The sequence below is a fragment of the Dendropsophus ebraccatus genome, chromosome 7, assembly GCF_027789765.1.
Source record: "Dendropsophus ebraccatus isolate aDenEbr1 chromosome 7, aDenEbr1.pat, whole genome shotgun sequence".
Taxonomy (NCBI): domain Eukaryota; kingdom Metazoa; phylum Chordata; class Amphibia; order Anura; family Hylidae; genus Dendropsophus; species Dendropsophus ebraccatus.
Window position 1 is genome coordinate 80,026,508 of NC_091460.1, and position 27,188 is coordinate 80,053,695.

A 27,188-nucleotide genomic window follows, 5' to 3' on the forward strand; every position below is an offset into this window, starting at 1 on the left:
CGTGATCTCCCAGGAGACTTGGCTGGATCCCCAATCTCCTGAGTGATTCACCATCTCTGCCCGGCCAGAAGCAGCTGTTGCACTTATTTGTCTAATTGTGCAGAAGTGTGCAGTGAAATTAGGGCTGTGTTCACACATGTTGGAGTGTCATTGCAGTACTGCAGCGTATTCACACAAATGATGCAGTAACACAAGTAAATGATGCTAAACAGCAGAAAGAATGAGAGCCTTATTGTGGGGCTCAACTTCAAAGATAACAGATCCTTGATCATAATATGTGCATGGAAATAAAAAGAAAAAAAAATTCTAAAAGTTTTTTACTTTATAACAATATCAGCATTACAGGTAGAGAATACAGCGTGCTGTGTGGTGTTACGGGTAGAGAATACAGTGCGCTCTGTGGTGTTACAGGTAGAGAATACAGCGTGCTGGGTGGTGTTACAGGTAGAGAATACAGTGTGCTGTGTGGTGTTACAGGTAGAGAATACAGTGTGCTGTGTGGTGTTACAGGTAGAGAATACAGTGTGCTGTGTGGTGTTACAGGTACAGAATACAGCGTGCTGTGTGGTGTTACAGGTATAGAATACAGCGTGCTGTGCGGTGTTACAGGTAGAGAATACAGCGTGCTGTGCGGTGTTACAGGTAGAGAATACAGTGTGCTGTGTGGTGTTACAGGTAGAGAATACAGCGTGCTGTGTGGTGTTACAGGTAGAGAATACAGCGTGCTGTGTGGTGTTACAGGTAGAGAATACAGCGTGCTGTGTGGTGTTACAGGTAGAGAATACAGCGTGCTGTGTGGTGTTACAGGTAGAGAATACAATGTGCTGTGTGGTGTTACAGGTAGAGAATACAGCATGCTGTGTGGTGTTACAGGTAGAGAATATAGTGTTCTGTGTAGTGTTACAGGTAGAGAATACAGCGTGCTGTGTGGTGTTACAGGTAGAGAATATAGTGTTCTGTGTGGTGTTACAGGAAGAGAATACAGTGTGCTGTGTGGGTGGGACCACAATGAAATCATAAATTACTGCAAATAATTCAGTAACACAATGAAACTGCAATGTGAGAACACAGCCTAGATGTTCTGCAACAGATTTGGGCGGAGAATGGGCAGGGGGGAGGACTGTGATGAAACAGCTCAGGGAAAGCATTGCATTCTGGAACCTGTAGTACTGTGTACAACTGATAAACCAGGAAGTGCACAAACACAAAACAGAACAAAACCCCCCAAAACAAATGGATTTTTGGTAGTTTCAAAAATGGTATAGATAGGTAAGTAATGCTTTATGCCTCTGCAGAAGTTTCATTTTTTTTAACCTCTATCTGGAGTTCCCCTTTAACTTGTGGCATTTCTTGCCTTTATAATAGAAACATAGAAGATTGTCGGAAAAAAAACACCTGGTCCATCTAGTCTGCCTTTTTAGTTTTAGTAAACCATCCAACATTTTTGTGCATTGTTTGCCCATTATGGCAGGAACCACTGAACTAAGTAAAGGGAAAGGACAATCCATTATTACTCTAAGACATGAAGGTCAGGGGATCCAGAAATTTACATGTATTGCAATAGAGTTACCAGCCTAAGAAACTGCAGATTAAGAACACTTTAAAGCGAATGTACCATCAGTACCATCTATCCATGTCCATGGATAGAGCGGTGTTGGCACAAGGAAGCCAGTGGCACGGTCCTTTTTTTGAACTGTGACCTGGTTTCCGTGTACGGCACCATTCTATTCCTGGGCTGAAGCATTGAAGGCGGGCCGGCCCCCAGTGGGAGGAAGCCCCCGCCCCTCTATCATGCAACTCCATTTATTCTCATTTTAAAAAAAGGACCGCGGCACCGGCTTCCCCGCACCTGCTTTATTCTATTCATTGGCAAAACTTAAAGCGAATGTTCAAGTACTAGACACATCTCAACATACATCAACTGTTCAGAGAGGACTCCAAGAATCAGGCCTTTATGTTTGAATTATTGCAAAGCAGGTACAGTATGGGCCCATTCACACTACGGATTTGTCGCGTAGATTCTGCCGGGAACCTCCGTCCTTGGTCTCCGCGCTTAATCCCTCCTGCTATGTCTCTAAATGGGAGGGCTTGCACGCCTCTGCTCAGAGAATTGACAGAAAAGGCGCGGATAGCGGAGGTGCATAAGCCCTCCTATTCAGAGACATAGCAGGAGGGATTTGGCCCAGAGACTGCGGACGGAGGTTCCCGGCACAGGGTGAGCTGTATTGAGTGGCATGCACCTCTTAGTAATTCCTGCTGGGAAAAAGGGGAGGAGCTTTATTTAAGACTGCAATACTTATACGCCAGTCTTGATAAATGTCCCCCTGTATGTTGGTCTGATATCATAATCTGAGATGTTTCATTCTAACGCCACATCTTTATGATTTGCTGGTAGTAACATTGTTGGTGATTTATTCATATGTATTGAATACATATGAATAAATCACCAACAATGTTACTACTCCATTGGGCTGTACAAACAATGGAATGAAACATTTGTGGAAAAGTGAGTCCTTTTATTGAGCTCAATGAATTCCAGTATGGTAGTGTAATAGAAGCCACTGCTGCATGAAATGCCTTGCCACTACGATCAACTTTGAGTGATATTATAGGAACCGCAAAGTCGAGACCACAGAAAATTTCTCTCCTGGAGTGTCGTCTTAAAGTATAGAATACTGTAGTTTGCAAAAACTGATATATATGTTTGCTGTGTATAAAGAGCTGTATCACTGCTTGAAAAAGGCTGTCTGTAGCCGAAACGTTGCGCACTGGTGTGATAATAAATACTGGACTCTTTTCACCTTGGATGTGCTGTCTCCTGCATCTTTTTCATGAATACTGTAGTTTGTTACTGGGACAAAATCTGTCTGACGTGCAGCTAATAAAACAGAGAATTGCCAACATGAAGCATTAAGTCTTAATACATTTAGAATGTACATTGTACACATAATATAGAGGTAAACTAGGCCATGTTTCGGCAGCTGTAAGGTAGCTGCTGAAGCCATTCCCAAGATTTAGTTTCCTAGAGGTCCCTTCTCTTCGTCTTTAGAAGATCAGATCCCATTTCAGGTATTTAATGCACTGTACAGCACTGTATTATACTCATCTATACACAGCCTTAGGACAATAACTACTTGCATTCTGAGGCCATACTGATCTACCTACTGTAACTTGTGAATAAGATCATAGACTGAGCCATATTAAATAAAGTTTTGTACCACTAGATGGCACTGCACATCAAGAAAAATAAACTTTGTCCTAAGATTACAATGTAGCCAAGTCTAAATCTCTAGTGCATGTGTAACCTGAATGTTAACAAATAACCATGCAAGGCAAACGTATCAAAGGGCAAGTGGAAACAATCTGTACACACTAAGTATTGTTTCTTTCATGTTCCAGCAGAAGCTGTAAAAAAAAATAACCGTAATAAGTTATCGTATAGAAAAGGTACCAATGTCTTACTCATCTGGACAACTCTCCAAAGCCAAAGGTAGGCCTTGTTCTTTAATGACATATAATGTTATTATTGTATTCCCAATGTTACACACACAAACAGGATCTTTCCGGAATTTTTGGATTGAAAAATGTTATTTGCATAAATTCTCTACAAACAAACCTGAAGCAGATGATAAGAATCCTTGTCATGCTGTTATAGACAGGTATATACTGTGGCATCAGACAGCATTCCTACATTTGTTATCTGAATGTGGACTGCACCCCCATTTCTATACTAATAGTTCCAGCAACATCACAGGGCTGGAAAAGAAATAAGGACGTGGTCTCGGCTACTTTCTGAACGCAAATGTGGGAACGCAGCCTTCGTGTTATTTTATTTGGAGACAAACGGAAGTCAACTCTCCTACTGGAACCTACATTAATTAAATTTTCAGGGATTCTTCCTCTTCAGGTTTATCTTTGTGGAATTTTGCAGAGATGATTTAAATGTACTGTATGTACTGGGAACACCACCAATCAGCTGATCAACAGAGTGGCCAATCAAATCTATGTGGTGAATAGGGCAAGAAGCAGTTGGCTCCATTCACTATATAGTGGCCTTTCCTGGTTACTGCAGATCAGCTCCCATGTACCTGGTATCACTAAGACCTTGTACTTGATGTGCTGGTTACTAGGGGATGGGGTCACAACATTTCCACATTGATTCTACTTAGCAACTACCAAAAGTGGTTCAAGGAAGGACAACCAGAGAACCAGTGACAGGGTCATAGGTGCCCAATGTAAATGTCTGCACCTGTCAAACAGAAGCTAGACCGGTCAAAATCCCATGGCCCTGTTGTCCACACAATCTATTAAAATGAATAAATCCAAGAGTCATATTGGGAGTTATAAGTAACTAGAAAAGAAGTTCATTAAGAACTGTAGAAGACGCGGTTCGTAAGGTGATAATCCACATATGATTTTTCGTGATGCCTGCACCATGAATACCCTGACTGAATTGACCAAGTCAATGCCAGAAAATATTAGACCAGTAGGTTCTGATCCATGTTGTTCCAAATATCTTTTAAGGATAAGCCGTCATGTGTGATTACATAAGCTTAGTCTCTATGATGACTCCCCTAAGCTGCACACATAGAAGATGGGTCCTGTTCTTTATCTCTTTTCAATATCATAAGAAACCGTTGCAGCATAGAAGACAGTATAGAGCAATATTGTGCATTCTAATCTGTGAATTGAACCCAGGGTGAGATCTAGGCTAACAGTAAATTCTAGCATAGACTCTTTGCCGCATATGTTTGCTCTCTCTGATCACTACCTTTCAGGTCTTCCACCTCGCCCATCTCAATAGACTTCTCCATAGGCTTGTATAGGGAGCCCTAATCCAGCAATGAGCAAATCTTTAAACACAAGTCACAACTGAGCTGTTTTTCAAAGTGAATAAAGGTCTGGGGAGAAGGAGAGGGGGGTCTGATAAGGAGAGGGGGAAAGCATTTTCTCTGATTAGATATACAGTACTATAACATTTCTTATACTGATTTATGCAAAGTTTGTTAAACACCAAGTGCCGGATTACAGGATCTGCTGCTATTATCTTGGTGCCAGATACCATAAGACACCGCCAGAGGTGGAATTTAGGTCCCCATAGGTCAGGGCTGTTTTGGCAGGTGGCTGATTGCTATGACTGATCAGCATAACTGATGCTGCGTTTACAAGAAACGATAATTGGCCCGATCGTACGGTTAACGATGTCAGAGTAACGATTTTTTTTTATAACGATCAGCGTTTAGACGGTACGATATATCGTACGGAAACATTTTTTGCGATCGTTTTAAGATCGCACACCCGTAGCACGGCCCCCCGCTCGAAGCCCGGCCCCCCGCTCATCCGCAGCCCGGGCCCACGGTCAACCGCAGCCCCCTGTGCCACCCCGATCGCCACCCCCGAAGCTTCTATATTAGAAATTGGTGGGGGGGTCTCCTGACTATCAAAACTTTTGCCATGTTTATTTGGTTTTCTTAGCAGCTGTACTACCTTAAGTGCCTGCACCAGCTGGCTGTCTAGTAGCACCTCTCCACTGTACAGTACACTGCTGTTCTGCCCTTTCCCTGTACCAGGGTAAGCTGCTGCATTGTTTTTCTCTGGTCCACTCTCTTCATTGTTTTTCTGGTAAAAAAAAAAAATGCTATGAACCATGATCAGAGGAAAGGCTGGGCGTCACTAGGTTCTGGATAGTAAGGTCTCACTGAGAATCACTGATCTATATAATTAATAAACTAAAGATGTCACTTGGAGATCTCTGACATGTAGAAGGTCGTTTGTGCACTTGAATGTGAACGAGTTTTATGGAATAAACCAATTACTTGTATTTCACCTAATGACCAGTAGGTGGCGACCTAGGAGCTTTCTTCGTGTTGACGTTGTAAGGAATGTAAGCTGCTAACCAGGAGCCTGCGTTCTGTCTGTAACTAGTTGTAGCCTTGCTCGGGGATGGATTGAGCTTGTCTGGCCGGAGTCTTTGCATAAGACAGTGGAATGAATAGGCAGAAGGTATCTGTGTGCTGTGTGTTATGTGGTGTCGCTGTGCAGTGTGTCGGTATGTGGAGGCTGATAGTTCTCTATCTCTTGTGCTGTATGCATCTATCTATTGATATGCCGCACCTGGGAGACATTAGTACTCGCTGCAGGTCCGTAGTAAACATGGGGCACCATCTGGGATCACTGAGCACGTGACATCCTGGGAACATCCTGAAAGCTGTCCCTGCAGAGCGTGTCACATCAGGCCTGTCACATGTATGAACGAAGGGGATCAGTGACCCAGATGAAAGCCATCTGATAAAGGTCATATATACAGTATATATATATATATATATATATATATATATATATATATATATACATACACACTATGGAGTGCCACAAGCTGTTATATATATAGACAGCAGCCTGGGGCGTATTGGAAATGGCTGGGCCTTATAGCAAGCTATTAATTGGGCAACCCACCCCCACCGACTGCAGTCCTAAGCTTATGATATACATTACACACACACGCACACACATACACACACACACATATATATAGTATTAGGAGGAGCATTATAGCACCATACATATCACTGTCACACTGTTACTGACCAGATCCTGTATACCGGGACCACCATTACCAATAATATCAGTATACAAAGGGCAACAATTATGGCCACACCATGACCACTAACGTTACCACCATACTGTTACTGACCAGATCCTGTATACCGCCACCACTATTACCAGTAATATCAGTATACAAAGGGCAACAATTACGGCCACACCATGACCACTAACGTTACCACCATACTGTTACTGACCAGATCCTGTATACCGCCACCACTATTACCAGTAATATCAGTATACAAAGGGCAACAATTACGGCCACACCATGTCCACTAACGTTACCACCATACTGTTACTGACCAGATCCAGTATACTTAGACAAATAGTACCAGTTTACCAGACAAAGATTACCACCACATACTGTCTAATATCACTACATACTGACTAAAACCACCACATACTGACTAAGGCTATGTTCACACTTGCAACAATGGCGGTAATTATTACAGAACTTACGTAGTGGTGCTGTCTATGGGATCCCGGCCGGAGTGTATACATATAGTATACACTCCAGCCAGGATCCCCAGCGGCGCCACAAAAAAACTGACATGTCAGTTTTCTGCGGCCGCAGAAAACCTGTTAGTGCACACAATGGAGCGTGCAGCTCCGACCGCACGCTCCATTGTGTGCAGCGGGGAATTCGGATGCGCCCACATGCGAATTCAGCAGCAGGGAAGACCATCTGGCCACTACTGCAGTACTGGACGGGATGATCTTTTCTGACACCAGCCGGGTCGATGAACTGCCGGTGTCTTACGCCATGTGAACATAGCCTAATGGTGCGTTTACACAGACAGATTTATCTGACAGATTATTGAAGCCAAAGCCAGGAACAGACTATAAACATACCCAGCTCTATACCTCCTCCTGGGATATCACCCCCACTCTTCTACAGAACACCAGTGACTGTCTGTCTGCCAACTCTAACATTATGCCCTCCTTTTATCCAAAACTTAATCTTGAGCTTCTGACATTTCCCTATCTCTGTTTACCACCTTACCCATGCTTGACGCTCTGCTAATGACCTACACCTAACATCCTCCGTAATCCGCACCTCTCACTCCTGTCTCCAGGATCTTACCCGAGCTGCACCAGTTCTATGGAATGGATTACCTGTCAGAGTCACCCCCAATACCCAAAGCTTCAAACGTGTCCTCAAACCTCATCTGTTCATGCATCCCTAATTACCCTATTTATAAAAAAAATTGTGGGGCCATTGTATCAGTGACATACTTTTGCCCCTCTGCCTTTTGTCTTCTTTGTACCCCCAGAATTGTAAAGTGTTGCAGAATTTGTTGTTGCTATATAAATATAAATTATTATTATCATTAACCCCTTAGCGACCCATGACGTAACTGATACGTCATGGTGCCGCGGGGGGTGTTCAGAGCAGGATCCCGCCGGGACCCCGCTCTGAACGGCGCTGATCCCGGCTGACATGTGCAGCCGGGCAGTGCCTCTATTAGCCGGCGCGGGTCCCGTTGCCGCGCCGGCTAATTAGGCCTCTAAGTGCAGCTGTCAAACCTGACAGCTGCACTTAGATGCTTAGATAAACACATCCCTGGTGTCTAGTGGGACGGAGATCCGTTCTTCTGCCCGTGCCGGGCCTCAGCGTCGGAATGACGATGATCCCGGCGGGGCAATAGATTGCTATGGCCTGCAGCAGGCCATAGCAATCTATCACCGATCTGATCGCTCTTTGCTGTGTATATACACAGCATTGATCTCTATGAGAGATCAGTGCTGTCTATATACAAGTCCCCCAGGGGGGCTTCTAGTTAAAGTAAAAATAAAAGTAAAAATGTTTTTTTATTAATAAAAAATCCCCTCCCCTTTTAAAAGTCCAAATCACCCCCCTTTTCCCATTTTATAAATATAAATAAACAAACATATTTGGTATCGCCGCGTGCGTAATCGCCGAACTATTAATTTAATCACATTACTGATCTCGCACGGTAAAAGGCGTAAGCGCCAAAAAATTCCAAAGTGCAAAATTGCGCATTTTTGGTTGCATCAAATCCAGAAAAAATGTAATAAAAAGTGATCAAAAAGTCGTATTTGTGCAATCAAGGTACCGATAGAAAGAAGGCATCATGGCGCAAAAAATGACACCTCACACAGCCCCATAGACCAAAGGATAAAAGCGTTATAAGCCTGGGAATAGAGCGATTTTAAGGAACATATATTTGTTAACAATGGTTTGAATTTTTTACAAGCCATCAGATAATATAAAAGTTATACATGTTACATATCGTTGTAATCGTAACGACTTGAGGAACATGCATAACATGTCAGTTTTACCATAGGGCGAACGGCGTAAATGCAAAACTCCCCGAAATCAAAATAAATTCCTTTTTTTTTCAATTTGACAGCGCAAATGATTTTTTTCCGGTTTCACAGCATATGTTATGGAAAAATAATGCCTGTCATTGCAAAGTACAATTGGTTTCTCAAAAAATAAGGGCTCATATACGTCTCTAGGTGAAAAAATGCAAGCGCTATGGACTTTTAAACATAAAGTGGAAAAAGCAAAAGTGCAAAAACGAAAATTGGCTTTGACCTTAAGGGGTTAAACACATACAGTAAGGAAAGAGCAGCATTGAGAGCAGCATCTGATCTGGTAATGATACTGCCTCCTGGTCACACAGGGCAAAGAGGTCAAAGGTAATTGACGCTGAGGCAGTGGCTGCTACTGTGCCTGTCACTTTGACACCAGTATGAATATTGCCTGCACTGGTATGTACAGCACATATCTTACTAATGGGCCAGAGGAGAGATATTTTTACATATTATATGGAAATATATTATGTTTTATAGTGAGAGCTGAAGAGTCACAAAGTAGAGTGATAACCACAGTGGCCACAGCTATGGTGACAGCCACAGTGGCCACAGCTATGGTGACAGCCACAGTGCCCACAGCTATGGTGACAGCCACAGTGCCCACAGCTATGGTGACAGCCACAGTGCCCGCAGCTATGGTGACAGCCACAGTGCCCACAGCTATGGTGACAGCCACAGTGGCCACAGCTATGGTGACAGCCACAGTGCCCACAGCTATGGTGACAGCCACAGTGCCCACAGCTATGGTGACAGCCACAGTGCCCACAGCTATGGTGACAGCCACAGTGCCCACAGCTATGGTGACAGCCACAGTGCCCACAGCTATGGTGACAGCCACAGTGCCCACAGCTATGGTGACAGCCACAGTGGCCACAGATTTGGTGACAGCCACTGTGCCCGCAGATATGGGACAGCCACAATTCCCACATCTATGGTGACAGCCACAGTGCCCACAGCTATGGTGACAGCCACAGTGCCCACAGCTATGGTGACAGCCACAGTAGCCACAGATTTGGTGACAGCCACTGTGCCCGCAGATATGGGACAGCCACAATGCCCACATCTATGGTGACAGTCACAGTGCCAACAGATAAGGTGACAGCCACAGTGCCTATATCTATGGTGACATTCACAGTGCCCACAGCTATGGTGACAGCCACTGTGCCCACAGCTATGGTGACAGCCACTGTGCCCACAGATATGGTGACAGCCACAGTGGCCACAGCTATGGTGACAGCCACAGTGCCCACAGCTATGGTGACAGCCATAGTGTACCTAAAAATTAGCTATTAGCTCCCCTTTAGATAACTGTTTACAGTCTGTTCTGATCTAGTGGTGGTACAGAAGAAAGGATTGTGCTGTTTCTGTGTTTAGCTCATAGAGCATTGCCCTGGTAGCTCCTGATGTCTTTTCCAGGACAGCCCGTTACAGGCCATATACTTTATCCAAGGTTTTCCAAGATTAAAAAAACATGCTGTAGCTGCTTTCTTCTAGAAACTTTACTAATCACACCAGTGTGCACTGCTGTGATTAGTGAAGGTCCTTGGATGTGCTATCTCGACATTGCTTCTTTGGATTGATATACGTACATGGGTCCGGTCCGGTGAGATTAGCATCCACCTATTTCTGGTGCTGCTGGGATTTGTAGTTCTTTTTGCTTTCTTCCAGAGACAGCAGTTGTAATACCACACATAACCTGAGGGTGGACATGTTGCAGCCTTTGGAAGATAGCAGCCCAGTTTTTCTACCTTCATTTGATGAAAGGGGACATCTTATCCACTGTGAACTAGGAGCCATGTCCTATTTCTTGTAGGCTTTTGTTTTATTTTTTATGCATACATTGCTGCTGAAACAAACATAAATCATGTTTCCTATATTATTTTTATGTGTTCACAGACATGAATTACGCACGGTTTCTGACAGCTGTGAGTGCAGCCAGGCAAGCCTCGCCTATAAGGGCAATGAGTAAGTATACATAGGAGATAGTAGTATAAGGTATTGTGTGATGTATGTACAACCTAGGGATACATCTTTGGGGGTAAGTAGGGGAATTGATATAACACAACACACTTTACTGCTGTTCCTGCTATCCTTTGCCCCAAACTGGCCCTTGGCACAACTGTCTTCCAAAGAATCGATGCCCTACCAATGCCACCATTGAGCAAAATGCCATGATATGTACCTTACAGTATTGTCTTATGAGAAACCAGCCATGTGCATTCATGCTACTGGCTAATTCTACTTTGTCCTTAAAGGGAAGTCCAGCCAAAATGAAAAATCTGCTGCAGGGAGGGAGGTGCGGGAACATAATAGAAAATATATACTTAAAGGGGTAGTGCGGCGGTAAACATTTATTTACAAAATAACACACATTACAAAGTTATACAACTTTGTAATGTGTGATTTATGTGAATGGCCCCCTTCCCTGTGTTTCCCCCCCACCCACGCTAGACCCGGCCATCTTGTGACAATGATGTCGTCTTCGGGAGGCCGGCCGAACCGCTCCATCAGTCCCTCATCCCGGCCCCCCTATACTGCGTCATCAGCTGCTCAGCCGCGATTGGCTGAGCACAGTTATGCTCAGCCAATCGCGGCTGAGCAGCTGATGACGCGGCATAGGGGGGCCAGCATGAGGGACGGATGGAGCGGTTCGGCCGGCCTCCCGAAGACGACGTCATTGGTCACAAGATGGCAACCCGGGGTCGACACGAATGCACCAACACTTCTGGGTCTAGTGTGGGTGGGGAGGAACACGGGGAAGGGAGCCATTCACATACATAACACACATTACAAAGTTGTATAACTTTGTAATGTGTGTTATTTTGTGAATAAATGTTTACCGCCGCACTACCCCTTTAACCATCTCTGTTCCCCCACAGAGATGGCACAGGCTCTCTGACCCCTCCCACTCCTGCAGTGTCACAACCCAGCTCAGAATAATAATCGGCCAATAATCGTCCCGTGGAATAGAAGGCAACGGTCAGCCGACATCGTTCATGACGGCTGATCGTTGCTGTCGTTTGTCTTTAAAACATGTTGAAAAACAAACGACTGATGTAGCAGCGATCTGCTGCCGTCGCTTCGCGGAACTGGAGCGGCGGCAGCAGACCGACTCTATCCACTATGGGCTGACCCGACAATCTAGCAATCACCCGGGCAGCCCGCCCCCCCCGCAGCTCCCCACGGCCCCTCCTGCACTCACCCGCTTGATGCTGCCGCGTGTCATAGCGGCGGCAGCGAGAGGAGAACGAGGAGCAAACGAGCGCTAATAGCGCTTGTTTGCTCTTCTTAGTCAGCCCGTGGAATAAGGCCTTAAAAGAGTTATTCAGGATTAGATAAACATGCATGTAACAGAATGGCAGTCATAGTAAAAGCGTGATCGCCAACCTCAAGCCCACATGTGATAAAAGCTGACAACCTAATTTACCAGGCGGACATCAATTTGACACATCAGGCTGCTGTGTAAAAAGCCATTGATCTGCTGTGGAGAAATGCTTTGGGCTCCATACATAGGCTGTCATTACTTAGTGTTTAATAGCTCCCACAATATGTTATTCTTTTATGTGGCGCTGTAACTTTTACTGTATGAACATAAATATTATTTGTGGTTATGAGAGTATAGACTTTTTGCTGGGAGAAGTGACCATTAGATTTTGATGGCAAAATTAATTTATGCGCCCCGCTCATTTTACTGCAGGATTGGATTCTATAAAATTACCATTTCCCTTTATCTTTTATGCATAGAAAAAAGCTTTTAACTTACAAGAATCATTGTTTAGAATTCTTCTTCATCATTCATCACATGTCATTATTGCTTTAAAGGAATGAATGAAAATTCTGGAAAAATGGGATTTTTTTCTTACATTTTTTCTTTATTATTAGTCAGTAAGATTGTTTCATTTATTATTCTGTCCCATTGGGTCTAAACTTTCCTCTTGCGATCCATCAGCATTTCTCTTGGTAGTAGATGGCATTGGTCTATGAGATTAAATGGTTTTTCAGGACCTAAATGAGAGTATAAAAACCATTCATATGTATAGTAGATGCCCTGACAAATCTCCGCATGTACGTGCTTCTGATGCAGTGATTCCTCTGTACAGGTCAAGGCTAGCCCGCAGGATCTGCACCCCTCTTCTAGGTGCACTTGCACAGTTTTTGAAGGAACAAGAAGGTTGTTCCAGAAATCTTGGAGAGCTAACCACAGACCTTCTGTGGATGTAGGTTTGCTCAAGTCATTCTGTTTCTTCATCTACTCCTAGATAGACTCAATTATGTTGATTTCCGGGCTCTGTGGGGGCCACATCTTCATTTCCAGGCTCCTTGTTCTTCATTATGCTAAAGGTGATATTGGCTTTGTTTGGGGTCATTGTCTTGTGGTGTATAATAAACATATAACCATATAAAATAAGATAGAGAGAAAAAACAACTACAGCATAAGTACTGTACAGCTTTATAATAATATATATATATATATATATATATATATATATATATGTATATATATATATATATATATATATATATATATATATATATATCGCTAACTTATTTCGCAAAGCTGTACATAGCCACTTGATTCTATCCCCATCCCCATTAGGGCTCACAATTACCTGTCTGTATGTTTTGGTTTGTGGGACGAAATCGAAATATCCGGAGGAAACCCACGTGAACGTTCATAGTAAAAAAGGAAAAAAAATATTTAATGTAATTGATTTTATTATGATCTGCATGTAGGGAATGTCCTTGTAGAGGTGTCAACACCTGTACAAGTGACTGGGGGTCTATACCAGTGGCCAGCTCTGCCTGGTGGTACCAGCTGTGACAAGTGACATCTGTACATGATGGAGGCTGGAGGTAATGCTTGCTTTCCCTGCTCCTTTGGGGTATGTTCACACTGAGCAAATACGACGGAATTCTGCAGCGGATCTTTCTGCCGTGGAATCCCGCCGTGCTCAGTGTCACGCTGTGAGTGAATGAGAGGGTGCGCGCTCCTCCACTGACACCGCTCTCCGCTCAAAGAAGTGACAGGCGGGATTCTGCGGCAGAAAGTTCCGCCGCAGAATTCCGCCTGTTTTACTCAGTGTGAACATACCCTGTTGTGACTCCGATTATGTGGGCAGCTGCCGATTACATGTTTCAGCATTGCAATTCCCACACTGAAAGATATTCTACATTTTCATCTCTATTTTTGTTTTACCCATTTTTTGCAGCTGATTTATTAATGAATTCTCCACCGTCGGTCATATCACTGGCAGGGGGCGCTCCAAATCCAGATACTTTCCCCTTTAAATCAGCAAGCGTTACTTTGAATGATGGGACAGTCATTGAGATTGGGGAAACTTTAATGAAGAAAGCATTACAGTATTCTGCAACACCAGGGTAAAGTCCTTAGCTTGTCATGTTATTAACCTCTTAACAACCAGCCCTGTTTGTGTCTTCACCCCGTGTAATAGGGGCTTTAGAGAACCAGTATTTATTTATGTTTTTTCATTGTTGCATTGTATTGTTCCATTGTATTTTTGTAGTTGCATTTTTCATTTTGGGGTACATACAGTATAACTATAGAACTAACTTTGTTAACAGTTTCTGGGAGGTGGGGAATGAATAAAGCATCAAATTAAATTGGATTTCCCTTAATAGAAAATTATGGCTTTACTAGAAGTGAATGGGGATCACAAACTTATATCCTAACAATATGTCATCACTTTCTATGATGGTTATACCCCTTTAAGACCTAATGCCAGCTGGATGTAGGATTGCTGTATTTATAGCCGTGGTACGCTTTAGCACAATGGATGCTGATTTTTGTTCCCTCCTCTTTGAATTTGAGCATCTATATAACCACCACTGTCATTCCTATAGAAAACACATCTTATGCTTATACCACACTTTAATGCAGTTTTTAATACCTCTTTATGAGTGAATAACTATATATTTATATATAGTTGAATGACTTTATCTTTATATATAATATATGAGATTTTTATATATTTATGTTTCTGCTCTGAGGAGCATCATACAGTTATTATTGTATGTAAATCAGTTTGTATCCATTCTCTTATTAACATATAGAGTTCCAGAACTGGTTTCCTGGTTGAGAGAATTGCAAAAAAAGCTGCATAATCCACCAACCCTTGCATACAGCCCTGACAAAGGACAGATGGCCATGTGCATCACTACTGGCAGCCAGGAAGGGTTATCTAAGGTAAGATGGGTCTTTACCTGTATATGCATATACACACTGGGGAACCGTAACTATTTGATAAATCAATATAATTTACTATTGCGATGTGCAGATGACACTAACCAAACCTTATCAGCTACTCAGATGCCAATAGGGTTCACGTGGCACTAATGTAATGTGTCAATGCCAATAAAAAAACATTGACATATTAAGTTTAAATTGGTTGGCATCTTGGTGCTGATACCCCCACCAATCGCAAAAACAAGTGGTGAGAAGTGCTCAGCAAAGTGCTTCTCTCCCTGTCTTTTGCATCAGTGCAGAAGACAGATTTTTATAGAAGGTCTATCGAGCCCATCTTTAGTGAATAGAGAGACAGGGAGAGAGGGAGTGTTTTTTAAATCACAGTAACATTTTACTGTCAGGCTGGGACATTGCAATCACATAAACAGTGTGAGAGGGCAAAATCTTGCAACCTTTGGTAAGCACATGCAGACATGGTTTCATCCACATGCCACTGCCGCAACATGTATGTGCACCCTCATTGCATCTGAATGGTGTTTTAGGGGGTTTATTTATTGGTAGGAATAATATATTCCTAAGTTAAATATTTCTCTTAATTCTTTTAGGCATTTGATATGCTTGTAAGTCCTGGAGATAACGTTTTGATAGATGCACCAACCTATTCTGGAACTCTGGCAGCTGTGAGTATATTGTGTTTTTGTTTTGTTTTTTTGTAGAATCATGTGACCGCATCATCTATAGGATCAGGCACTATGGTCATCTGCACTGTTGCACACATGATTGCACACACATAACATCACAAGAACAAAACATCACCATGGCTATATTTGTTACATACAGCCACAGGCTGTCTAGTGCAATTTGTATAAATCCTCCCTGCTCCCATTCTGTCTTCTTAGGCTAGGTTCACACTGCGTTTTCAGCATCCGTTTAACGCATCCGTTTTTTGCAAAAACCGCATGAAAAACGGATTCATTTGTGTGCATCCGTTTTTCCATTGACTTCCATTCTAAAAAAAAAACGGATCCGTTTTTTTGGCGGACCAAAACGGACCAAAAAACGTTGCTGACCCTATTTTTCTGGACGTTAAAAAAAACGGATCCGTTAAACGGATGCTGAAAACGCAGTGTGAACCTAGCCTTACCCATAGCCCATCGCTTCACTGTATCTAACTGCTTGTGCACTCCATGGTAAGAGTCCCCTCCATGGTGCACAAATATTTCTCATTTTTTACATATCAAGGGGCATTGCTGGGCTGTTTGTCATCAGTATTGACAGGGTTTCCTTACCCTGACATCTCTGGCTCATCACATCACAGCACATACACCTTTCTAGTGTGTCATGATATAGTGTTGGTAAAAGTGCACTGAGCAGACTGCAATGTGCTGGTGGATGAATTACAAAGTACACTACTAAAGATAGGGGCAGAAATTAAAGAAACAGTCCTGGCAATGAAGGGGTTACACTAGAGAAGCTAATAGAGAGAGTAAAGATTACACTGCAGCACTATAGATATACAGCAATAGTTACACTGGTAGTTACACAAGCAACAACTGCCCAGAACTGTCTGGGTGGTTACATATGAGAGGGAAGCTAAAACAATATTCAGCTAATTAAGCTTTTTCATTTACAGATAAAACCACTGGGATGCAATCTCATTGGTGTTCCCACTGATCAACATGGCATTATTCCTCGGGCTCTTAAAGATATTCTTTCTAACTGGGCACCAGAAGATGTGCACATACCTGAAAAGAATTCCCCAAAAATTCTTTACACCATTCCAAATGGGGGCAATCCCACAGGAGCCTCTCTGACCACCGAGCGCAAAGTAGAAATCTACAAGGTACAGGGCCATGAGAAGGTCGACTAATCTGTTTGTAGACATGGGGGGATAAACTAACTGCCTCTTATGGCACTGAAGAGCAATGCAAGTGGTACTTATGTGCAACTAAATTATCAAATAGAAGATCGTGAGTTTCGTAAAAAGTCACATATGTGTGAATGCCTGCTTTGTGATTATATAGCGCTTACAGTCTCCCTCTTAGAGCAGCATATTACCATGGCAGACAAATGTGAGGCATCTGTAACAGGCTGATTGGTGCAGTTCTTGCAAATAATTTATGAAATAATGGAGAAATCCATAAAAAAATCTGTTTAAAAACATTAAAACAATACATACCAATACCACTCAAACGCAAACATGCGCCATTCATTAAAAGTGACCGTACTTTATGTTCATATTATTCTAAAAGTGTGCTAATGGCTGTGGATAAAATGGATGTGAATTTGTGCAATAATTTCCACCAACATCAAAGTCTAATTTAATAAATGAACCTTACACAAACAAGAATCCATACGTGCAGATAATAAACGTAAGGCTACAGTGACAGTCTGTATTCTCTTGGATGCATTGTGCTTATTACACAATGGTAAAGCTGCGTTTAATAAATCGCTTGCTGGATTACATATGTCAGATATCCTTTCTCTTTTCACAGATTGCACAAGAATATGATTTGATTATTGTGGAGGATGATCCCTATTACTTTCTTCAATTCAATAAGGTAAGCCCATGTAACTTACAGAAACTGTATTTAGTTTGATCAGCGTCTATATATTCACAAGCTAGGAGCAAGCTGAAAGAACATGAAATGCAACTTTGATTACCTGTAATATTTTAATTGGCCTATAGGTGGCTCATTGATGAGGTATTTGCATACGGGTTCTATTCTTAAAGGGAAAATGTCAGCTGTAATTCACATTCTAAATTTCTGACACTGTTAGATAGCTGTTAGGTCAAGGAGATAGATGGTACCCTTCATATATCAGTCTGTGCTTCCAGGATGACACCTGAAAGTAGAGCTTCAAGCAGTGTCTGGTATCGGAGAGCAAGGGAGGATGTGTTAGGGTCCTTTTACACACACAGATATCTGACCATTTTATCTGACAGGTCATAAAGGAAAGACTGAGATTTTTTCTCTTTTTTAATCCGTTCCTGGCCTTGGCTTAAAAAAATCTGTGAGATATATTGGCCTGATATCTGTGTGTGTAAAAGAACCCTTACAGCTTGGTGCACTTCAGAGGCACTGGAAAGCCTCTTTGACTCTAGTCCTAAAATGAAATGTAAAAAGTTACAGCCAGAAAATAGAAACAGAATAGAAAAATAAGAACATGTTTCAGTATGTGGTTCTAAGCAGAACTTTATTAAAGGCATTTAAAAGTTTTCTGTTTTTCTTTGCTTTCCCTAGCCTTGGGCACCATCATTTCTATCACTGGACATTGATGGTAGAGTTATTAGAGCTGACTCCATGTCAAAGATACTCTCTTCAGGGTAAGATCATTGTTCCTAACTTCTCAGGAAAGATGATGTTTTCTCTAATGAATAAGTTGTGGAATGATTGTGGGATTCTGTATTTTATATGCAGAATCATCCAGCATATCTAAATAGCATGGAAACATGGTTATTTTTCCTAAGGAGAAACAGTTGTTTTTTTTTCATCCACCAGACTGAGGATTGGCTATTTAACTGGACCTAAACCACTTATAGACCGGATAATACTGCATATGCAGGCGTCAACACTACATACAAGTGCCTTTACTCAGGTACAGGATTTTTTGTAAGCAGGGCTTCTCATTTCTCCTCTTCTATCTTCGCTTCTTAGTTCACCACTCAAAAAGGTTTGCGGAGCCTCAGTTATGAGTCTCAAAACCCGTGACTAGCCAGATATCCCTCCAGGGAAGGTCCCAGCAAAAAGGATGGCTCCTGTACAGAGACCACCAAAACCACCATATTAAGCGGCCCCTTCTGTCAATATCCAATTAGAAGTCTGATGATATGGCCAAAGAAATACTAAGGCCAGGTATCCATCCACAGACAGCTGTTTCAAGGTGTTGCCCCACAATCCTCAGGGGTAAATAAAGTGCACATAATGCATATTAGAATGTGGCAAGACATGTGTGACATCTTGCCCATAATGCAGCATTGCTGGCGTGATGCCACATGTGTCTTTCCACTTTTTAAAGCACAATATTTGCAATGGATGATCCCCTGTTAGAAAACTGCGCACTCTGCAATCCAATAGTATGTATTATTATCAGAATGTTTTCCTCTATGAGTGGCAGCCATCTGATAATAAAGTAAGAGATCTGTGTATAAATATACTCAGTGGCTTGCTTTCTGCTTACCATAGTCAGTTCTTCTCTGTACATTACAACTAGGGATGGTCAGAACCCTCCGAGGTTCAGGTTCGTATGAACCCGAACGCTCGGCATCAGATTCCCGCTGTCTGCCCGCTCCGTGGAGCGGGTGGATACAGCGGGAGGACCGCCTGGAAAACTTGGATACAGCCTATGGCTATGGCTGTATCCCAGTTTTCCAGGCGGTCCTCCCGCTGGATCCACCCACTGCGCGGAGCGGGCAGACAGCGGGATTCATTACCAAGGGTTCGGGTTCGTACGAACCCGAACCGAACTCGGTTCGGACCATCCCTAATTACAACCATCGTTCAGCCCACTCACAGCTCACTACTCACAGTTCCAATAACATACTTATACTTGTATATACATAGAACACCTTCATCACACCTGTTTCAGCCTTAAATGCCATTATTAGGTTTATTTTATGTACAATATGTAGTAAGTATAGACAATAGTGGTAACAGAGACACCTACAGTATATATTTACTGTCTTTAATGTTAACTGTCCAGTCATTGGGACACCTCTACAATGCAGACTACTCTTCTTTTCCAGATCATGACATTGCAGCTGCTGCAGACCTGGGGCGTTGAAGGCTTCCTGGAGCACATTGAGAGGTATGCAATGTGGAATACTTAGTTCTTTCTGTAAAATTGTAAAAAATTGCTCCAAGTGGAATGTTTCTAGAAAACTAATAATTTTATTAACATATCTGCAGGCACATATACCTGAATGATTTCTTACATGTAGTCACTACAGTCTTCCACCTGTAAGCAGTTACCTCCGTTAGATCCAGCAATATATCCCAGTGAGCAGTAATGGCATCTGCCAACAGTTACAAACACTTGGAAGACGTGTAGATGCTTCCTCCTGTACTGACCCCCATCTAGGCCATGGCCCTCCTGCTTTGGCTGCATGGCAATATTAGGTGGCTAAGGCAACTATCAACCTAAGATGACGCAGAGCCTAATAGCCTATTTAGGGGATAATCTACCGTGCCTTGCGGACTGAGGTTATACATCATCCTGTTTCTCATACCTTGTCCATTTGTTTGTGGTTCCTGATGGCGCTGATCATAACCTCAGCCTTGATTCTGGATATGTCCCCTATGCCTCACCCCTGCAATTGTCCAGCCATTACCAAAGTTGTTATCTTGGTGCTGACCTTTTCCCGACTATACTTCTCCTGGTAACAACCCTGGTAGCAACCTGGGGATCCGTACAAAGTCCATACTTCCTTGCAGGAGTTAAGGTTGAAAATAAGGGGAACACATAAACTCCACATCCCAGTATAACCTGTACTAAGCAGATAACAGCATAGAAAATCCACATCTTCATCTGACAGCTCTGTCTTGTGCATATATAAGTTTGTTTTTTTTACTTGCAGTGTCATACGGTTCTACAGATCCCAGAGAGATGCCATGCTTGCATCTGCAGATAAGTGGTTAACAGGTGGGTGAACAGGCCAAAAAAGTATGTGCTAAAAAGCTGGTTTTCCTAAAATACTAAATGGTATATTGTTAAAAATCATCTAGTAATATTATATGGAAAAGGACTTGGCATTTTACACCATACTGCTTCAATATTAATGTATTTTGTGTTTTTTTTATTTTACCGCATCAAGGTAAGCTACCGTCCTGAGTTATCAGCTGTGTTAACAAAATACTGTAGACACTTAGGGCGAGATTTATCAAACATGGTGTAAAGTGAAACTGGCTCAGTTGCCCCTAGCAACCAATCAGATTCCACCTTTCATTTTCCAAAGAGTCTGTGAGGAATAAAAAGTGGAATCTGATTGGTTGCTAGGGGCAACTGAGCCAGTTTCAGTTTACACCATGTTTGATAAATCTCCCCATTACTGTGATGCCTTTATGGTTAATATGTTAAGTGTTAACCTCCAATAAGAAACTTTTACGTAAATGGTCCTTTTAAGCTGTATGCCCAAGGAGGCGGTGAATGAAAATATAATATGTACTTACTTAACTGGCTCATGCGCTGCCACTGGTATGATACTTCTCTAGTCTATGTTGTGCGGCCACTTCTGGGTACAGGGATGTGACATAGCAGGCCTGCTTAGCCAATCAGTGACCGAGACAGGATCCTCTCACAGGCGCTGATTGCCTGGACGGGTCTGCTGTGTCACATCCATAAAGAAGTGGCCACGTATAGGGGACCAGAGCAGTACTATACCAGTAGCAGCGCTTCAGCCATCAACATTTTATTTAAGGGCTGATCTCATCAATCAACACAATGGACCCTCACCAATCAGTACAATGAAAGGGCCGCAACAGTCCTGTGAGGCAGACCTCTTCATTGGTTAAATAGGAAAACAGCTTGACTATACAAATGATTCTATCTAATACTCACCTCCCAGAAATACCAAGACTTAAGCACTCTCTGGCAGAGAACTACTATATAATGTAACATTTTACAAAACCAGACATAGAAAACCGACAAGAGAGAACAAATTTGACACGTCATCTGACTATAATAAATACTACAGCATCATTTTAACTTCAACTTTCCAGGTTTATTGTAATTTGTTGTGACTTGTCATAGCCTTATATATATGGTTGTTAGCAAAGAACAAAGGTTCCTTGTATATTGTAAACTTAAAGGGGTTGGCCACTTTTTAGTAAAATAGGTCAGTGTACAGTATTAGTAAGTGTGCTCACTGGATATACCGATAGCAGCTCCCTGTGTATTTCATAGAGCTAAAATCAGACTCCCCTCCTCCAGGCTGGGCTGCCCTGCTCTGTTTTGTTTCAGTCCATAAAATGGCTGACATGGAGGAGCATGTGACTATGCCCTGTCCACTGTGTTCTCCATAGACATATACAGGCTCAGTGGTGGACACTGGGGGGGGGGCATGGTCACATGCTCCTTCATGTCAGCCATCTTATGGACCAAAACACCACAGAGAAGGACAGCCCAGCCTGGAGGAGGGGAGCCTGATTTTAGCTCTATGAGGTACACAGGGAGCTGCTGTCAGTAAGAGCAATGAGTACAGTTACTAATACTGTACACTGAGCAATTTTACTATAAAGTGGCCAACCCCTTTAAGCAGCTAGAATCCTGTGTTACTGACCATCTATTCTTTATTTCACTTCATAGGTTTGGCTGAGTGGCACAGTCCCACAGCGGGCATGTTCCTGTGGATGAAAATCCTTGGAGTCCCAGATACACATCAGATGATCATGTTGAAAGCAATAAGCAAAGAGGTGAGGAATCAGTGTCTGAAGATCTATTACAGCTAGTAGTGAGGCTTTACATACTCGCAGCGAAATGAAAAAACGCATTGCAGGGAATTTCGCTGCGGAGCTAGCAGCGTGAAAGTATTCTGTTTCCCATTTTAATATAGGTTCTACATTCTCTATTAAATCATTTCATATTACATATTTTGAGTTTAGCCTTCTCTGTATGGCCTTAGAGTTATGTAATAAAATCTGCTGCCACCACTAGGAGCAGCTCATTGCATAAATAAATAAATAAATATACATATACAGCAATATTACTGCAGGGTCAGACTAATCTAATAACATTGCATGTGGAAGATTCACCCACATTAGTGTACCTGTAGGGTAACATAAACCCACTTACAAGGCACACACAGCTAAACTAGACCAGATTGTTCTGGGCATTGTTCACTAAGTCTTGACTGCCCTGACAGCCCCAAAGAACCCAGGCATTGTAAAACCTTATATATTATTGTGAATTAAAGAATTAAAGTGTACCTGTCACAAAACATGCTAACCCATGAAATCATGAAATCCTTCGGCCGAACATTTGGGTATTTATGGATACCACCACACTGGGTCAGTACTGTGCATGAGCCCAACTGGATGAGAATGGGGGTTGTGCACAATAATTACCCAGTGTGGTTGTATCCATGGATACCCCAACTTCCAGCCAAAGACAGGTACACTTAAAGTGACACTGTCACCCCCTATGTGCATTTTGACTGCTCTCCACAGGTGTAGAGGGTAAATGTTACAGCTTTCGTTACTTATTTTATATCACACCTCATGGTGCTTGTTCTGGTAAAAAGTTGTTTTTATCACCTGTGGATTGGTATATGAGAGCGGGGCCTTGCGCCCTATGTGCCACATCGCTCCACCCCTAGCACCACTTAGCCCCACCCCATCCGTGACATCATTGCCACGTAGGCCCCACCCCCTCAGTGGCCATTGGTATGGGACAATCTAGGGGTGGGGCCAAGAGCTTTAGGCTTGCCCTTCCAATGGCTGCTCAGGGGCGGGGCCTATGCGGTGATGACGCCACGGATGGGGCGGGGCTAAGTGACGCTAGGGGCGGAGTGATGTGGCACATAGGGCGCAAGGCTCCGCCCACATATACCAATCCACAGGTGATAAAAACAACTTTTTACCAGAACAAGCACCATGAGGTGTGATATAAAATAATAAGTAATGAAAGCTGTAACATTTACCCTTTACACCTGTGGAGAGCAGTCACAATGCAAATAGGGGGTGACAGTGTTACTTTAAATGTAATCCATCCAAGCAAAATACCAAAACACAGTGTAACAATTGTATAAATAGTTTGATGTGTATGTGTTTGTAGGTTCTCCTGGTTCCTGGATCAGCATTTAACATTAACAGTTCAGAGCCCAGTTCTTATGTGAGGGCCTCCTTTTCTCTCTCTACTCCAGAGCAGATAGACCAGGTATGTACACTGCGGTATTATAAGTGATGACATGGAGGAAAAGGTCATTTACCTATTGCAGGGTCTGACACAGTGATTTTCTTGTTAGTATTCTGTAGCACCCACGCAGGCCCTGTAAAATTATCTGAATAAAGTATTACTTCTGCCTGGGGTGTTTTAATACTTTATTTAATATAGAAAATGCCAGATAATAGTAGTAGTAATTAATGCCAAAACATTTAAAGAACAGGTCCAAGGACTGGCTACAAAAATGGTGGATGGTCTCAAACATAAAACATATCAGGAAAGACTTAAAGTGACACTGTCATCCCCTTTTTACATTATGACTGCTCTACATGAGTGTAAAGGGTAAATTTAGAAGTTTTCATACCTCATTTTCAATCATAACTCATGATGCTTGTTCCAGTAAAAAGTGATCTTTTATTATCAGGGATTGGAATACCTGGATGGGGCTTCATGACCAAAGCACCACTTAGACACACCCCCAGTGTAACTTAGCCCCGCCCCCTCCATGTCATCACCGCATAGGCCCCGTCCCCTTAGTAGCCATTGGAAGGGCCGGCCTAAAGGTATAGGCCCCACCCCCACTAGATTGGCCCTCACCAATGGCCACTGAGGGGCATGGCCTATGCGGCGATGATGTCACTGAGGGGGCTTGGCTATGTGGCGCCCAGGTATACCAATCCCAGATGATAAAAGATCACTTTTTACTGGAACAAGCATCATGAGGTATGATAGAAAAAGAGGTATGAAAACTGCAAAATTTACCCTTTAACAGTGTCACTTTAAGGGTGCGTTCACACCTACCGCATCCGCAGCTTATTTTTCCGCGGAAATCCGCAGGTCTGGTAGTGCAGATTTCAACCTGCGAGAAATCCGCGTATGTGTGCGTTTTGCGGTTTTTCTGCATCAAGTTTATCGCAACTGAAATGTCAGTTTAAAATGTCTCTCATTCTAAACGGACATTTCAGTTGCGATAAACTTGCTGCAGAAAAACCGCAAAACGCACACATACGCGGATTTCTCGCAGGTTGAAATCTGCACTACCAGACCTGCGGATTTCCGCGGAAAAATAAGCTGCGGATGCGGTAGGTGTGAACGCACCCTAAGGAAGTAAATCTGTATAGTCTGGATAAAAGAGGGGGAATGATCAAATAAATATGTTAAAGGACTAAATAACGCTCAGGAGGGAAGTGTTTTAAGTAGAAACTGAACCCAAGAACAAGAAGACACAGTGAGAGGTTAGTTGGGGGAAAGAGTAGAAACAACATGAGAAAATATTACTTTAATGAAAGAGTAGTAGATGCTTGGAACAAACTTCCAGCAGATGTGGTTGGTAACTGAATGTAAACCTGCCTGGGATAAACATATGTATCCTAAGATAACCTGTATTAACCATCCATGAATTATTGAACTGTAGAATGTGTCTCTCATGTTTCTGTCATTATTTTGGCCATTGTAGGGACTGGAGAGACTGGCATCTCTTATCACTGCAGAAAGAAAGTGATGACCTTAGGGGACAAACACAAATGAACACCTGTTTTAGAATCTAGATTGTCTTCTGAACAATGACACGATGAAGATATATTTTATGCTGCTAAGATCTGTTCAGTTTTAGAACAAAGACAACTTTAGGAACAAATGCAAAATCTGCACCAGATTAGTCATTTCTTATTATAAAATAAAACAACGAAATAAATAAAACAAAAATATTTTAAAAGAAGAATATCTATATGTGGCGTGTGTTTTCTGTAAACCAATGTCTAAGGGAATGATGTGTTTGTGTAGATCACCAGGCTGGCATATGGAGTCTTATTGGCCAGGCAATGCTCCCTGGGAAAGGGTATACAAATTAGCTATTCTCCATCAATAGAGAGAACTGACTGAGCTTGAGTGCAGTGTAATGCTATGGAGGAGGTAGAGTGACATGCACCTCCATGTGTAACCACTTTATGGACAGGTAAGCCATCCAGCCAGCACACAATCCAGGGCATCGGCAGGGGGCAGAGCTACATTGGTACGGAAAAGAGGGCTGCAGTCAGCACCGTGTATGTGTGTAATACAATAATTAAACCTGTCTATGAGAGATCAGGAAGACTGGTGTATACAGGCATGTGACATTGTATTTCAGGGATAACTGGTGCCACATGAGTATAACATTGCTGTGTTCATCCATGAGCAGTGTGTGGAATTGCCGCTGTACTGGAGATAAGCAGCAATCTCATTTGTCACATTATGCTCTGTGCACATTGTGTTCAAGGTTTACATCAGGAAAATGACACAATGTATACCTGCATAGGCATACAGGGGCATACATCACCTGCTGATATTCTGCTGCGCTTTCATGTGCAGTTAAAAACAACATTGTCCAAATGCATGGTTAGCAAGGGGGGTATTTATGTTATATAGTCCTGGAGAATTAGAGGGATTAGCAATACTTTTTATATAAAACACTTACCTCCCTCCATATAGTACCTTCTGAACTGCTTACTTGACCTAGTCCTAGCAGAACATGGGCTAGAAGCCTTATGCTGGTACTCAGCTAAGAGCCTGTAGGCCGGTACACAGATTTAGTTACTGCTGTACCGTGCATGTACTTAGAATAGCTCTCTGCATATGATATGTAATAGAGCATGCAACAATTTTTAACTTATAGGAGATACAGTACATAAAGGGTCTGTACAGCTGTATGGGTGCCATATTATGGGTAGTAGTACAGCACCTTACAGTGCATGAGCCCTTTAACAGATCTGACCCACAAGATCTGTTGTTTTCCCGTAAGTACTCTATAAAGTTCCTATAAAATGTATCCCATTCAGGATCTCTTTCTTCATAATTCACAGTTATTCCTCTTGCCGATATTGAGAGATTGACATGTTTCATGCTGTAAAGCAAGATAAAGCGCTCTACCTTAAAGGGGTAGTCCACCCAAAAAAAATTTCTTTCAAATCAACTGCTGCCATGAAGTGACAGAGATTTGTAATTTACTTCTATTAAAAAATCTCAAGCCTTCCAGTACTTATCAGCTGCTGTATGCCCAACAGGAAGTTGTATTATTTCCAGTCTGGAGAGCAGGAGGGGTTTTCTATGGGGATTTGCTCCTGTTTTGGACAGTTCCTGACATGGACAGAGGAGGCAACAGAGAGCACTGGGTCAGACAGGA

At 42.6% G+C, this 27,188-nt stretch overlaps 1 protein-coding gene across 5 annotated transcripts; it reads left to right on the forward strand.

Annotated features, from left to right (window-relative positions):
* Positions 1-3,343: 3,343 nt before the first annotated feature.
* On the forward strand, positions 3,344-25,743 carry AADAT (aminoadipate aminotransferase). Of its 5 annotated transcripts, none has more exons than XM_069976593.1 (14): positions 3,344-3,490; positions 10,843-10,911; positions 14,157-14,325; positions 15,019-15,151; positions 15,757-15,831; positions 16,785-16,994; positions 17,647-17,712; positions 18,397-18,479; positions 18,655-18,751; positions 19,899-19,960; positions 20,730-20,794; positions 22,457-22,563; positions 23,924-24,025; positions 25,488-25,743. In XM_069976593.1, the coding sequence occupies exons 1-14, from the start codon at positions 3,454-3,456 to the stop codon at positions 25,530-25,532; spliced, it is 1,320 nt and encodes a 439-aa protein (XP_069832694.1). In that variant the 5' UTR covers positions 3,344-3,453; the 3' UTR covers positions 25,533-25,743. The 5 variants fall into 5 exon arrangements, with proteins under 5 accessions (XP_069832694.1, XP_069832695.1, XP_069832699.1 ...); XM_069976594.1 differs by lacking the exon at positions 3,344-3,490 and adding an exon at positions 5,925-6,003; XM_069976596.1 differs by lacking the exon at positions 3,344-3,490 and adding an exon at positions 5,990-6,049.
* Positions 25,744-27,188: the final 1,445 nt, after the last annotated feature.

What these genes read in the sequence shown, in the direction of transcription:
- AADAT (XM_069976593.1), top strand. Translation starts at nt 3,454, where the DNA reads ATGTCTTACTCATCTGGACAACTCTCCAAAGCCAAAG. An exon ending in ACAACTCTCCAAAGCCAAAG is followed by an intron (nt 3,491 to 10,842) that starts GTAGGCCTTGTT and finishes ATGTGTTCACAG; the next exon opens with ACATGAATTACGCACGGTTT. An exon ending in CTCCAGAGCAGATAGACCAG is followed by an intron (nt 24,026 to 25,487) that starts GTATGTACACTG and finishes TGGCCATTGTAG; the next exon opens with GGACTGGAGAGACTGGCATC.